Source organism: Crocodylus siamensis, chromosome 1 (genome assembly GCF_052110815.1).
Source record: "Crocodylus siamensis isolate JL-2025a chromosome 1, ASM5211081v1, whole genome shotgun sequence".
NCBI classification, from domain to species: Eukaryota; Metazoa; Chordata; order Crocodylia; family Crocodylidae; genus Crocodylus; species Crocodylus siamensis.
Window position 1 is genome coordinate 220,671,960 of NC_143395.1, and position 14,735 is coordinate 220,686,694.

General features: G+C 44.6%; 1 protein-coding gene across 3 annotated transcripts in view; it reads left to right on the plus strand.

The window, feature by feature from the left end:
- The first annotated feature begins 6,207 nt into the window (after positions 1–6,207).
- CTC1 (CST telomere replication complex component 1) overlaps positions 6,208–14,735 on the plus strand; it is a 30,701-nt gene continuing 22,173 nt past the window's right edge. For 2 of the 3 annotated variants that reach the window (XM_090057343.1, XM_090057351.1), the window contains exons 1-3: positions 6,208–6,368; positions 6,459–6,613; positions 13,956–14,202. In XM_090057343.1, the coding sequence (XP_089913469.1) occupies positions 6,357–6,368; positions 6,459–6,613; positions 13,956–14,202 (414 nt within the window). In that variant the 5' untranslated portion in view covers positions 6,208–6,356. The remainder of the gene's footprint in view (positions 6,369–6,458; positions 6,614–13,955; positions 14,203–14,735) is intronic. The other variant, XM_090057359.1, reaches the window with a different exon arrangement.

The following is a 14,735-nucleotide window of genomic DNA, read 5'->3' on the forward strand; positions in this document are numbered from 1 at the left end:
GTTCCACAGCACAGTGAGGCAGATATTCAGCACTTGCCCCCATTCACACTCCCCTCCCCATGGGATAGAGACCCAATCCCTCAGCTAAGGTTACCTCAGATCAATTCTTCCCTAGGGCATAGGGAGACCCAGGGAACCAACTTCCCTGCTCCCTCTTCCCCCCCCCCCCAAAAAAAAGTAGAAAAAGTACCCACCCCTTTGCCTCTAGGAGAGCACAGGATTTGTTAACTCTTCCCACTCACCAAAGCTGAGAAGGACCATGAGAGCTAGCCCCAAAGCTGTAATCAGGAAACAATTTAAGTGTAAGAACTCTGCACAACTAACTCTGACCTAGTGCTATAAATCCTGATATGCCGGCAGATGGTGCTCTTTATATTAACGATCCATGCAGAAACTTTTTAAAAGATTCTTATTAAGGGGATCACCAGCAAGCTCTGTATTTTGGCTACTTTGCATTTTAAATGAGAGAAAAAAAAGATACTTTTTAACAGTGCTACTACCTCAATTGTTTGCAGCAAGACTCTGGAGTTTAACAAGGGATAGTCATGGAAAATGTAGTTTCCTTGTCTCATGAAAATCTGTTCAGATTGGTAAGAGTTATAAGATGTTGAAAGATGTCAACTGTCTCTCATGCAGCTGTGGACAAAACTCCATCAATCCTTCACTTCCATCAGACTGAGCATCACCCCAGTACAGAAAAGTGGCAGGCTACTGAGAACTAGGTTACTTCAACTCAGTGACACAGCATTTTAAGGATGTCATCTTGTTCTCCATTATCTCAGCCTGCATTTAAAAACAAGAAGTCTTCTCCGAATTATGGGTTGTGAAGGCTTTCCAAAACACTGTGAAGCAAGTACAGTACATTCTAATGCATAACCTTGATCATCACCTCTGCAATGATCAAGTAGACATTAACTATGAATTAATGGACTGTGCAATAGTAAGAAACACCAGGGGGGTTTTATGCAACTGATCATGCTATCCAAGTTAAAGTTTGGTATTAAAGTGCAAGTATCATGAATTTAGAGAACACTTTGAAACTTAAAGGCGGCAATAAATGCTGGGCTTTTCGTTTCCTTATTCCCATTCTTTTAAGGTTTTGTGTTAAAAACAGAACTTTGGCTGATAATTATTTAATTACTAATTTAATAATAACAATCCAACTGAGTAAACCTTGTTAATAATGGAAAATGGAGTGTTCTAAAGAAGTCAGTAGTCTATAGAATCACAGGCTGAAAAAAGTGCTCGCTTGCAGAAATGAAACATAAGAAACTGTAATAAAAATAGACACATTTCTCAAGATTTTCTAAGATTTGAGCCTTGCTGACTTTTTAATATATTTTAGCAATGTGGTTACATTAAAAGGGGAAACAAGAAAAAATTAACATCAATTTGCCTTGATGGTGCAAAAATGGTAGGGGTGCACCGATAAACATTTTCTCAGCCAATACCAATAGCTGATTATTAACCAGCCATACTGGCTGGTACTGATCAGATAACCAATTTACAGGAATGCAGCAGACAGCATGGAGAGCAGCGCTCTGCAGGTTAGTCTGTGGAGGGGAAGAGGTGTGGGAGAGGGAAAGGGTATTGGGGGGGCAGATCGAGGACCTGACTGTGAGGGAGGGAGTGGGGGCAGGGGCTGGGGGCACTGCCCAGCCAGGACAGTGAATGGGACCTGGGGCCAGCATAGGCAGCTTGTCCAGGTGATCAGCATCCCAGTGCTTAAAAATGGTGGTGGGGGTGCTTGAACTAAAGCTCATAGTTTAAGTGCCACCACCACTATTTTTAAGCACGGGGATGCTTCTAATGGGAGTGGAGCTGAGCGGGGCAAGGTGGATGTAGGCTGCTCGCTGTGGACTCGGGGCTTTCTGCACTGTTACCTTTGCCCTGGGGGCCCTGCACTGGCCATGCGTCCCCTGCCCACCTGGCAGTGAGAGGCACAACTTGGCGCACCCACTACTTCTGAGTGGGCAGGAGACACATGGCCAATACAGAGCCCCTGGAGCAAAGACAGCAGAGCAGGGAGCCCTGAGCCCACAGTGGACAGCCCGCATTCAACACACACACAAATCTGGGGGACACATGCCCTACCCATGCCTCCCCCAGGGGGTGTACACATCAGTGGGGAGACACCCCCGTGCCCCCTGGACAAACCACCTGTGGCTTCATCCTGCTCCCTGCCCCAGGTCCCATTCACCACCCTGGCTGGACAGTACCCTCAGCCCCTGCCCCACTCCTCCCTCACTGTGGGAACCTCAGTCTACTCCCCATGCCTCTTCCCCTCCACAGACTTACTGCAGAGCACTGCTCTCCACACTGCCTGGCTGCACTCTTGGCCATGTGGCTGTCCACATGCATGTGGCGTCTGGGGGCCCAAGCCAGAAGGCGTATTGTATTTATTGGTGACATTACTGGCTACACTGGCCAACAAAAGCCAATAGCCAATAATGTTAATTTTCCTTTTACCAGTGCCAATCCAATATGACACCAATATATCAGCGCACTTCTAAAAAATGGTTTAATATAAAAAGTTAAAAGCACTTAGAATATCTCCAGGCAAGCTCAACTTTACTTAATATCTGTCTTAAAAGACTGAGACGAGTAGAAATAAAAATGATGTGAAAACAGTATGATAAAAATAATAATGAAATCTCATTTGCTTGCTGTCAGTTACATTTGTAAATTCTTTGGGACAAGGATCCTGCCCTCATTTTTGCTTTAAAGCTCTTCCTTTGAGACTCAAAAGATTGCATGAATTTCATTTGCTGCCCCCTTGGCTTTTCAAGGGCACACGAGATTCTTCTGCTTGCATCTCCCAAAACCACACAGCAGGAATGGAGAGGAAAATTTCATAGCAGCAACTTCTTTCCTGTGAAAAATACAAGAGACAAACAGGGTCTTTCCTGTACAATTATCTTTGTAGTGCAATCAGAAATCCTGTGAAGGCATTAACGAAAATACTAACTCGATCCTACCTAGACATGAGAATATTGTAAGTATGGATATGTCATATACTGAAATCTGGACGAAAAAAAGCCTAGCACTTAATTCAGGCATTTCAACTTTCTTTCTAGACTAAGTCAAGATACTTTTTCATTGATTTTCTTTATAGAAGGATTGCTCATTTTGTAGATGGAGGATACTAACACTGTGCAGAGGACAAAAAGTTATCATCACTATGCATCGTATAATAATTCCCCCTTCTTCACCCCAAACTTGAGATAATTTTGCTTCTTCAGCCCCAGAGTTTATGTAATACTGAACAAGAAAGAAAAAGCTGGGAGACTTGCTAGGCAACAGCCAGTTCTGACATTAGAGATGGAAAAGACATGTTTGGTTTTGTTGAGCTTGTTTCCTTGTGTGAACACAGAATCAGAGAAAAGAAGGGCTGGAGGGGGCCTCTGGAGTTCACCTAGTCCTCCCACCTGCCTGACATCCCATACAAATCCTTGTCTAACCCCTTAATAAAACTACACAATCAACGCTATCTTGCAACCTAACTTACCACAAGGAAAGCAGCAGGACAATGGCGATTAGTATCCTGCTCCTGCAAAGCAGGATACAAAACAAATGACCAAACCAAGATCATTCCCCAGGAACCAGGAACAAAACTTCAAATGCGCTTTTTAATAAAACCTATGGAGAAAAAGTCAGTCCCCAAAGGAAGAAGCCTTTGCCAGGCTTCCTCATGTCATTTCATATAAGTGAATAGGTCCACTCTCATCCTAATCAAGTTCTTCAGTCTTCAGACCTGATCAAAGTTCAGTTGAAGCCCTACAGCTCTTCATATTAGCCTCTCCACATTCCCTGTTGCTTTCCCTGTCTACGTCTTTCTGGACACATTGCAGGGCTTCAGCAGGATGTTAATACTACAACTGGATAATGAATAGAAACTTCCCAGGTTTACAATGAGCTGGGAACAATGCCCTTGGTTTCTTTCTTGGATTTGCTGAACCTCCTATGCCTTGGGAGAGTTTGCAAGAATCAGGGTGTTGTTGGTAGTATCTTCTCTTGCACCAACCATAGATCTGGGGGAGATGTTAGACAAGCTATTGGGCACGAAGCAGCCATCTTCAGGGCTGGGAAAAGAAGCAGGTTATTTGCAGGCACTTTTATGGGTAAGTACAGACTTCTGAAAAGGGGCTGTAGATGGCAAGTTGCATCATATACTCACAGAGAAGTCGGGCTGGAAAGGACCACCAGAGGTCATCTGGTTCAACCCCCTGCCTGAGGCAGGATCATCCCTCTCCAAACCATCCCTTACAAACTATAATCCAAACTCTACACAAGACTGATGTCAACCCTGACACGACACAGACTTAACCCCCTAATTGCCACAAGTAAAGCAGGGGAACCACAACAGCCAACGCCCTGCTTCTATAAAATGTTCTAAATGTATGCTCAAGAGGTCCCGGGTAGAAGGCTGCACCCATCCCTACAGAGGAAGGCAAAAAACCCCCACAGTCTATACCAATCTGACCGTTCATTCCTGACCCCAGATATGGCAATTGGTTTGACCCTGAATGGAGGGGCAAGACCTTCTAGCCAGGAATGTCTCTGGCTTTAGTCCTAGCAGGAGCACTGGCACACTCCAGTCAAAGTCCCCAGCCTTGGCTGTAATAAACACTCAGTGTCCTGGGAAAGTTTAAAAGCACTTCAACACATATAGCAGAAGAAGAGAGGAGGGGTGGGGGGAGACATGGGAAATACCCATACAAGCACATAGGCATAACTATGCCTAGAACATCCCTGACCAGTGGCTGTTTAACCTCTTCTTGAACAGCCCCAGTGATGGAGAGACCACAACTTCCCCAGGTAATCTTTTCCATGACCTCACTGTTTTAACAGTGGAGAGGTTCACACATAAAAACAGCACTTCTTTTTCTCCAGCTAAAAATAAACTGTAGGTTTTACTAACATGCATGCCAGGGGCTGAGGGCTGAATCATTAAGGGTGCAGCAAAAACAAATACAACTTAACTGGAATGAGTTAAAAGCTATCTGCAGCTCTGTGAAAAGGAGCTTCATGACCAGGAGCAGCAAACAGAATGGCAGAACAAAGGACAGCTTGACTGGTGGAACATCAAGAGCATTAAAGAAGAGGCCTTTTAACACCTGTGGAATGAGGAGTTGGAAGGGATCAGGTAGATTATAATGAGCCACGAAGAGAAGACTGCCTCAGCACTGCCTGGCTAGAAATGCTGCTGCCACTGCCAGGCAGCTCCTTTTAAACCTTGGGTTGAGCAGGAATCAAAGTCTGGGGGAAGGGGCAAGTGCACCAATGCACCCTCCCACACACACACACATTTTATTCCCCGAAGTGTGTCTAACATCTCTCCCAACTATGCAGCTGGTCCAATAGGGCGCATCCCCATGAGTGCACACATATGGTCTGTGGTGCCGCAAACTGCACACGTGCACCTGTTTGCTGAGCTAATTTGCAGTGCTGTAGGTTTTAACACCATGAGATCCCAGTGTCAAAAAGAAAACAAAAAAATAACTGCTAAAAAAGCAGCAGCGTGAGCTGCCAAAAAGGGAGCTCGATAGGCCAGAGCCACGCTGTGGCTGCCTACCAGGCTCTGACCACACAGATCACTGCCCCGTGGAAGCCCCCAGGTAAGGTTGCTGGCCCCAACCTCTTCTATCCCACCTGGGGCAATTTGCACCAGAACACAGGTGCAAGGGCAGCCCTTGCCTGGGGAGAAGTAGCAGCAGCCAGCACAAATATATACACATCCCTGAACATGCGCACTCATGGGGACATGCCCCTAAAAGCTGTCACTAAGATGATCTTCCTTCTCATACTGGACCATGAGGGCCACAACCCCACTTGTAAAAGCTGGGCACAGTGTCTGGGGAGGGGTACAGGTCGCTAAGGAAATAGGCAGACAAGGCTCTTGGGGTAACTACTGAGTGAGCTCAGTGTGGCATGCAGGGGAGGGGGAAGAGAGGCAAGACCCCTCCACAGTCAGCTGCATCGCAACCACGCTGGGAAGAGCCGCTTCCCCTAGCCTCTCCCTTAGCTCCAGCCCCGCCCCCCCACGATGCAACACGAGTGCGCAGCAGCCGGCCGTTGGAGGCACGCAGGCGCAGTCACGCACCAGCTCAGCTGCCGCGAGACCGCATCACGCGGGCACGGCACTGACGTCACTAACCACAGGAAGCGGGAGGTGGGCGGAAGAAGTGCCCCCCACCTCAGCCCTGCCCTCCTGACTCAGCTCCGCAGACCAGCCCTGCCGCCCCAGCAGGGAGGAACGTGGAAGCGGCGCCGCGCACGCGCGCTCCCCCCTCACTGATTGGCCCTGTATTCCCGGCGGTGCCTGGGCTTTGCGGCGCGTGGCCGCCCGCGTTCCCATGGAGACAGCCGTGAGTGATGCTCAGTCCCTTCTCTTCCCCCCCTCCCCCAACCTCCCCCCTCCCCCCCGAGCCTCGTTCTCGCGGCTGCTCTCCCCGCAGGAGCAGCGATGGCTGCGGGAGGCCCGCGCTTTCCTCGGCGGCGCCATCGGCCCCACGTCCGGCGGCGGCACGGACCGGCTGGCCGAGGCGGCGCTGCGCGGCCTGCGGGGCCTGGGCGGCGGCGGCGGCGGCGAGGACCTGCCGCTCGGCTACAGGTGCGGGCTAGGGGTGGCGGGGGGGAGGAGTATTCACACACACACACAGGTACGTAATCCATATATGCAAGGATTACATGTGTGTACATGTCTGTGCATATGTATGGATTTTATATATAAATGTGGATATGCATATATGATGGGATATAGATCTGTCGCATGTCTATGGTATATATGTGTGTCTGCACATATACATGTATATGTGCATGTGTGTGTGTGTGTGCATGCATATATATGGGATATATACGTACACATACACATTTCCATGGCTGTCCTGCATCTTGACAGATGAAAGAAGACGTACATATTTATATGTGTGGATTATAAATATACGTATGGATTACTGATTTATGTATACATATCTATATGGATTACAAATATACGTGTGTGTGTGTGTGTGTGTGTGTGTATGTACATACATACCTCTATAACAATCTGTGTGTATATATGTGGATTAATTATTGATTTAAATGGAGATTATAAAGTATATATCGGTGTGTGTATATACCAGCTAATTATATATGGGGCTGTATATATGGATTACAAATATTGTGTGTGTATATAATATGTGGACAGTAAATTCATATTAATATATAGACATGGATTACACATTATAAGTACGTGTGTATATATGGATTATAAATATGTATAGTGGTTCTGTCTGCCTGTCTACTCATAGATCCGTGTGTGTGTGTGTGTATGTACATGTATCTATATAGATATGTGTGGATTATGTAAATATATATCTGAACTATTTACACAAGAAAAAAAAACCTGACCTAATTGCACTCACTCACACACTTATCATCAGTGATTCTCAGCCAGGATGCCAGGGCATCTTGCAATTCCCCCAGATCTTTTGAAGGGTGCACTGAAGTGTGAAGAGATAAGCAGATAAACTAAATTCAGGCTTGCCCCTGCCTGGATGGTCCCCCATCTGTGCTGCCAGGCTCCTCTGCAAGGAGGTAAGCACAATAATCCGTAAATTTTGTTTTTGAAATTGTGCCACTCAACTCACAAAAGGTCTGGAGGGGTGCGTGAAGTCCACGAAGGTGGACAACCACTGATATATGTATACGTATAGCACAAGCTTTCATTGGCCAGTGCTCACTTCATCACATGCTGTGAAAGAACTTGTATAAGAAAGAGAGAGAGGTTTAAATGCAGAAGGAAGAAGAAGAGGGTGCCAGGGAGAGGGGCAGTGCTGGGAAAACCAAATAAGCAAAGAATACACAAGAATGAGAAGTCACAAAAGCTAATCCAAGTAATAGGGTAAGAATCCATAGACCTTATGTAAACGATACTTTAATACAATAACAAGAGGTCTTGTAGTCAAACCAGTTCTGAGCCTGGTGTGAATGGAAGTGTGTCAATGTGGTCTTTAAAATACTAGGTTTCAGTCTCCATTTCTTATAGCAGTCATCTGTGGGAGTTGAGGCTCTTTTCAAGCCTCTGGCAGTTCATAAAATCATTGAAAATGAGAGTTGGAAGGGACCTCAGGAATAGAGGTGTGCTGATACATTGGTCCCATGTCATATTGGCACTGATATAAGGAAAATTGACATTATCAGCTTTTTGTGGCTGATGTGGCCAATAATGTCGCTGATAAATGCCTTGTGCATGCACACAGCCATAGTGCAGCACGCAGGCAGCCAGGAGTACAGCCCTGCAGTGTGGAGAACAGCATCTGGCTGGTAAGTCTGTTGTGAGGGAAAGGTTGAGGCACATGCCCCTGCTCCAGCCCCACTCCCTCCCTCACTGAGGGCCTTGATCTGCCCCTTCCATGTCCCTTTCCTTTCCCCTCCCCCTCTCCCCCATAACAGACTTACCAGCCAGATGCTACTCTCCACATTGCCAGGCTGTATATTGGCAGTTGGATTGGTATTGGTTGATATGGCTCATTAAAAATTGGCCATTGGTATTGGCCCAAAAAATCTCTATTGGTACACCCCTACTCAGGCGGTCATCTAGTCCTAAACCCCTGCTCAAAGCAGGATCATCTGCAACTAGATCATCCCAGCCAAAGTTTTGTCTACCCAGGTCTTAAAAACCTCCAAGGATGGAGATTCCACAACTGCTCTGGGTAACCTGTTCCAGTGTTTTTTACTACCTTCCTTGTGAGCGAGTCTTTCCTTGCACCTAACCTAAACTGTGCTTGCTGCAATCTGAGACCATTGCTTGTTTTGTCATGGGCCACCACTGAGAACAATCCAACTTCCTCTTCCTTAGAACCACCCTGCAGGTAAAGACTGGTATTAAATCCCCCCTCTGTCTTCTCTTCTTCAGAATAATTAAGTGCAGCACCCTTACCCTCCCCTCCTGAGTCACGTACCCCAGCACCCTAACCATTTTTGTTGCCCTCCACTGGACTCTTTCCACATCCTTTCTGTACTAGGGGACCCAACGCTAGACACAGTATTTCAGATGTTGCCTCACCAGTGCTGAATAGAGAGGAAGAATTATTTAATTCCATCTGCTGGCAATGCTTCTACCAACGCAGCCCAGTATGCCATTAGACTTACAACAATGGCACATTATTGGCTCATAGTCAGCTTCTTGTCCACTGTAATGCCCAGGTGCTTTTCTGCCGAGCTGCTGCTTAGCCAGTCATTCCCCAGCCTGTACTGATGCATGGGATCAGAGTGGATAAAAATCAGTGATTTAAAAAAAAAAAAATCAGATTTTTAAAATTTTAAATCAGATTTTTTTTTTATTTCGTTGTATTTTTGATTTTAAGATGCTTTTTAAAAAAATACACCATATAAAGATGGTTGTAATTTAAGATATGTTTAACCTCAAAGATATCATCATGGAATAGGGATTGTAACTTCTAATTATATACTATTTGAGACAAAATATTGTAACATTTTTAGAAGTTTTATGAATAGGTCACAATAGGCCATGGACTATATTAGGGGCATAATCTTATGGGATTCCCAGAGGCTCCTCTATAGATTAGTAAAGAGTAAAGAAAACCGCTCTACCCAGTGGTCTTAGCGCTCAGTCTAGAAGATCCCATTAAGCATCTCTGTGATGCTTAGTTTCAGTTCTCAAACAGTGGATTTCTGTCTCCAGAGATCATAGGCAGACAAGGGTCTTTGGGTAGATGTGATATCTTTGGAAAAAACGTTCTTTGCAAGCTTTCAGGAATAAATACCCTTCTTCAGGCACGTTGTCTTTAGCGATAACACCCTTGTTAACAGCTGTGTGTCAAGGTGAGAGAGAACAGACCTGATTACCTACCCATCAGCCTTCTTGTCTCTCTGCAAATTTGGCTACACAGTCAAGCCCTTATCTTTCTCTAAAAGTACATTTCAAGAAGTTAAAATGACTAAAGATATCAAACAAAAAGAATGCACTTTTTACAGAAAACAGTGATTAAATCAAGGTTTCCTGCCCAGTGACTTCAATCATTATTTAAAACAAATTCACCCTGCATGCCATTGTTCCATCCAAAGTGCAGCAATTTGCACTTGTCCTTATTGAACCTCGTGAGATTTTTTTTTGGTTCAGTCCTCCAATTTGTTGAGGTGTCTCTGAATCCTAGCCCTACCCTCTAGTGTATCTATTACTCCCTGCAGCTTGGTGGTATCATTTGCAGTCTCTTGACACCATAGATCATGTCACCTGAGATGAATCACTTGGAGTTTGGTGGTTATTGGTTCTAGCACCAAACCTTGCAAGAGTCTGTTTCTCCAAGATCTCCAGGATAAGTTTTGTGGCCAAAACCATGTGTAAATACCTAACCTCAGAGCATCAGCTCAGCTGCCATGATAATCCATCCAGAAATATTGCTGACATCTTGTACAGGACACCTGTGTGTCTGGCAGTATCATAGGCTGCTGTATGTGAGATCAAAGACAGCCCAGTTTTCTTCTTCTGTTAAAATCTATTTTCAGACTACATAGAATCTGCTGTTACTTGGCCAAAAGTACTTCAGTTTGGCTGGAAACTCGCCTGAAGTTTTTCTGCCACGTGTGTAAGATTATTCAGTCCAAGGGTTTTCTGCTACAGCCCAGGAGTAATGTTGGGCAATAGGTGGCTACTAAAGGATGGTCTTTTCTTGGCAGTAGTATAACTGTCAACTTAGCTTTTTATATATCAAGGTCACCTGTACTATATGGGACATGAATATGGACAACCCGTGCTGCTTTCTTTGCAAGGAAGGAGGTAAAAGGAGGTATGATATTAGGTTGTCAAAGCTGTAGACTTCACCTGGTTTCAGTGATTTTGGTACATATTGGCTTCTTCCCTAAAGAATTGCTGGAAACTTTAATCTTAGTCAAGAGGTGACATTGCTTACACTTTCCTGATAGACTCCTAAAATTTTTTATCCACGTCTGAATTATTGGCGTTGGCAAGGTATCTGGTGACACTGTTTGTTGAGACTTATCTCTGTTCAGTGGGTTTTGTTCTTCATGCAGCTACCTGTGGAGTTTCTAACTCTTCCTGTTTTATTTTTTACTTCATTTCTGAGGTTGCATCTTCGTTGCATGCTCTTTGGGCTACTTTCAGGCTCTCTAGCAGGAGGCAACATTAAATATTGTTTTGTCAGATCACGTGTATGGTTGATATGTTGTGCGGACAGTATATTCCCTTCAGTTACTTGATTCATGATAGTTGCAGTGTATCCTTAAGCTAGAGCCCACTATTGACAGGGTAGCCTCAGTTTGGCTTAGAAGGGGGCTGTGTTTCCCACTCAGCGTTTCCAAGGACTGTGGAGATAGCTGTTAAAGTGTTGTCTCATAGAAGTGACCCAGCTGAAGTTAAAGGAGAAAACCTTGTTTCCTCCCAGTAATGTGAATTTGCTACTTTCTTTGGGTTGTGAAGAAGAACTAGCTTGTAGACGGAGGCTGATTTGCAAGGTCTAGCCTATTCTGATCACCAGGGATCCTGGTTTTCTTTGATTTAAAACAATTCCCAATTTTCAGTTAAAAAAAATTAACCCCAAATCCACATTTTTCTGTGATTTAAATGAAATACCACTAATATATAGATAAATATCTAGTGGTGTTTCATTTAAATATCATGGAAAAATGTGGATTGGGGATTTCTTAAATCAGAGAAAACCAGGATCCCTGCTGATTACCCCAAGTAATGTGATATCTATTAAAGTCCTCTGCGTAGATGGCAGGATATTGGAGCAGTGGTAGCCCAGGCACAGGCACTAGTTCTAAGCTTACAGGCACTAGCCGACTTGCACAGAGTGATCCTGATTATATCATAGTCAAATGCAAATTGCAGTTTCTCCACATCAGATAAATAGGTCAGCTGTGTCTTCCCAACAGCCTGTCGTTTGTGGTCAGAGATCATGAGCAGATTGGCAACAAGGAAAGTAAGATGGGTTTCCTGAAGTCAGATGACATCAGTGTTGTGTGGGTAGGTAGTGCTTTCAAGAACAGAAAGGATTGAGGTTAATAAGCTGTTGACATTTCTCTGAACCACCTTGAGCAAAGGGCAGGAATTTAGTGCATTTCCTGTCCTTGCCCAGACTAGCAGTAACTGAGATTCACTGGAATCTGTTTTCTGGTTGATTCTTTGGTTTTCCCAAAGATAATCCATCAGGCTTACAACAGGCTTGAAGCTGCAGTGTACTTCATTCCTGGAATGAGGAAAATTGGTATTATCGCTATTGTTTTCCTATCTCTATTTCAACATGAACAATATGTTTCCCTGCCAAACTTCCTGTGACACATGCTAAGAAACAGCATGCAGATCTTCACATTTTTGTTCTAGTTAAATAATATTAACCCTGATGAGTCCCCAGTGGCATTACTTATCTGAACCAAAACACTTCAAGTGTTTTATTCACTTGCCAGATTTTTACAGTAGATTCCTCTTCAGTAAATGTCAGGTTCTTCTTGACCAAATTATCTCCCATTGCTTAGTTTCTGTTCATATTTCATTGCACTTCTGTTATCGTCAGTGAGAACTCTAACATAAATAGTGCTCCAGCTTCACAGCCCTTTTCAAAACTGTTACTTACCCCTAATGGGAGCAAATAGTAAACTCATCAGCTGGACCTCTGTCTGTGCTAGGTCTTCCAGTATTGCTGACCTTGTGTTAGTAATACTGGAGATTTCTTTTCTTGGCAAATTGGACTTAAATCTGCAAGGTAATTATCATGGCTACTTAGATCATTGAAAAGCCAACTATATTGGAATGAGCTGACAACCTTGTTTTTTTTCTACCATATTTACCACTTTTGCTCAAATCCAAGACAAGCACCTCATCTTGGATTGGAGTACAAGGTAGAAGAGGAAACAGGCAGGTCCTGCACCTCTGTTCCCCCACACCCTCTTCCCCATTCCCCTCCAGGGCTCTGTCCCTTCCCCTCCCTTCATCACTTGCCATCCAACACAGGTTGAGCTCCATTCTGGTTGGGGGCACAGAGCACAAGGTAGCTTTGGCTCTGGTCCTGGCCTGGCCATGCAGCAAGGGACACTACTGCAGCATGGCCAGGCTGAGTCTGCTCAAAGCTACCTTGTGTGGGGAGGGGCAGAGGTGGCAGGGTGCAGGCACCATCAAAGGGTGTAGACACTGTGGGATGGGAGGGAGACAAAGAGGGGTGGGGAGGAGATCACTTGCCTTCCCCTTCCCCCCTCACCCCTTACGCTGCTGCTGCTTTTCTCACTGTAAAAGTGGGGGGACAAATATAAGATGACCTTCCAGTAGTTGGATTCTGTACATGGAAAATTATAACAAATGTATACATTTTCCCATGTATAGAATCTAATTATTTGGGGGTGGGGGGTTGTGTTGAATTCATAGTTGTCTTGGATTTAAGTAAATGTGGTGGTACCTTGATCAGTCTCAGACTTCTAGTATCTTGCCTGTAGTTCTTCCAGTGGCAGTATTTAGTAATTCTCAACATTTTTCTTTATTTGGTCTCTAGCTTTAAGATCGGATATATTAGGTTTGGTTGTATTCTTACATCTGAAGGTAGGAGCCTGAGATCTCTTTGATTTGGCATTTCTCAGCTGCACATCCCTCAAGTCAGGCCAATTAAGATAAACTTAACTTTAAGGTTGGCAGCTGTGTTCTGATCTCAGCCCATGAGTAGCGCAGCCAAGCTTCTCCTTATAGCTCAGAACATCCAAGCACAGTATGGGGAAATGGTTTACTCCAACTGGAATAGATGAGGCCCCTTACTGAGTCACCCCTGCCACTTTCTGCAATGCTCTGAGTTTTCTTATGGAATCTCCCATTCCAATTGTTTGTAAACTGGCTCTGCCTAAACTCTCTGGCAAGGACAGAGCCTGAGATACTGCAAAAAAAGAAATCTAATCATCCAGCTCCCCATACTATCCCTGCATATTTTAATTTTTCTTTTTTCCTCCAGTTTTATCTCCATCTCTGACCTCCAGCTTCAACAGTGTACACCATGCTGCAGTCACCTTACCTGGAGCACCACTAAGTTTAAGGAATGGGTTCGCCAAAGCGAAGGCCTTTTGCCCAAACAGAATGCTCTGCCACGGGCTCACCTAATACTCATTGGCTATCTAACTGATGGAAGGCAGGAGGAGGGAGAGAAGCGGGTAGATGGCAGCTTATATGTGAAAGACAACAGCGGTGCAGTTCCTTGTGAGGTACATCAGCAGAATAACCTGATGGATTATGTCCTTACTACCATTTCTGAGAGGAAGTCCAGACTATTGCAAAGTTTAAATGGTTTGCAAAAGATATCCAAGGGCCAGATTCTATTTCACATGTTAGGCATGTAAGTGCAATCTTATCCTATCCTTATCAAGTCCCTGAAAAACTAATATAAAATGTGGGTGGGTCCTCCTTGCTGCTTTTTTGTGACTCAGTCTTAAGGATCAGATGATAGAGAGTCAGACAAGTAGATTCATGCATGGATTTTCAGGGACTCGACCAAAGTGAAATAGAATTGCACTTAGGGTGTTAGATGCCTAACAGGTGGAATATAATATGGCCCCAGATATCTACCTTAGAAGAAGAAGGTAATAAGCCCAAATCCAGGGGAAATGGGTTGAATCATTAATTGCTTGTGAGCTAACTCCTGCACTTACAGGGCTGGAGAATTACTAGAGAAAAGAGGGAAGGTGTGAAGATTGATGTTGGTGATTCCTGTTGAAGTCTAATTTCAGTTATTAATTAA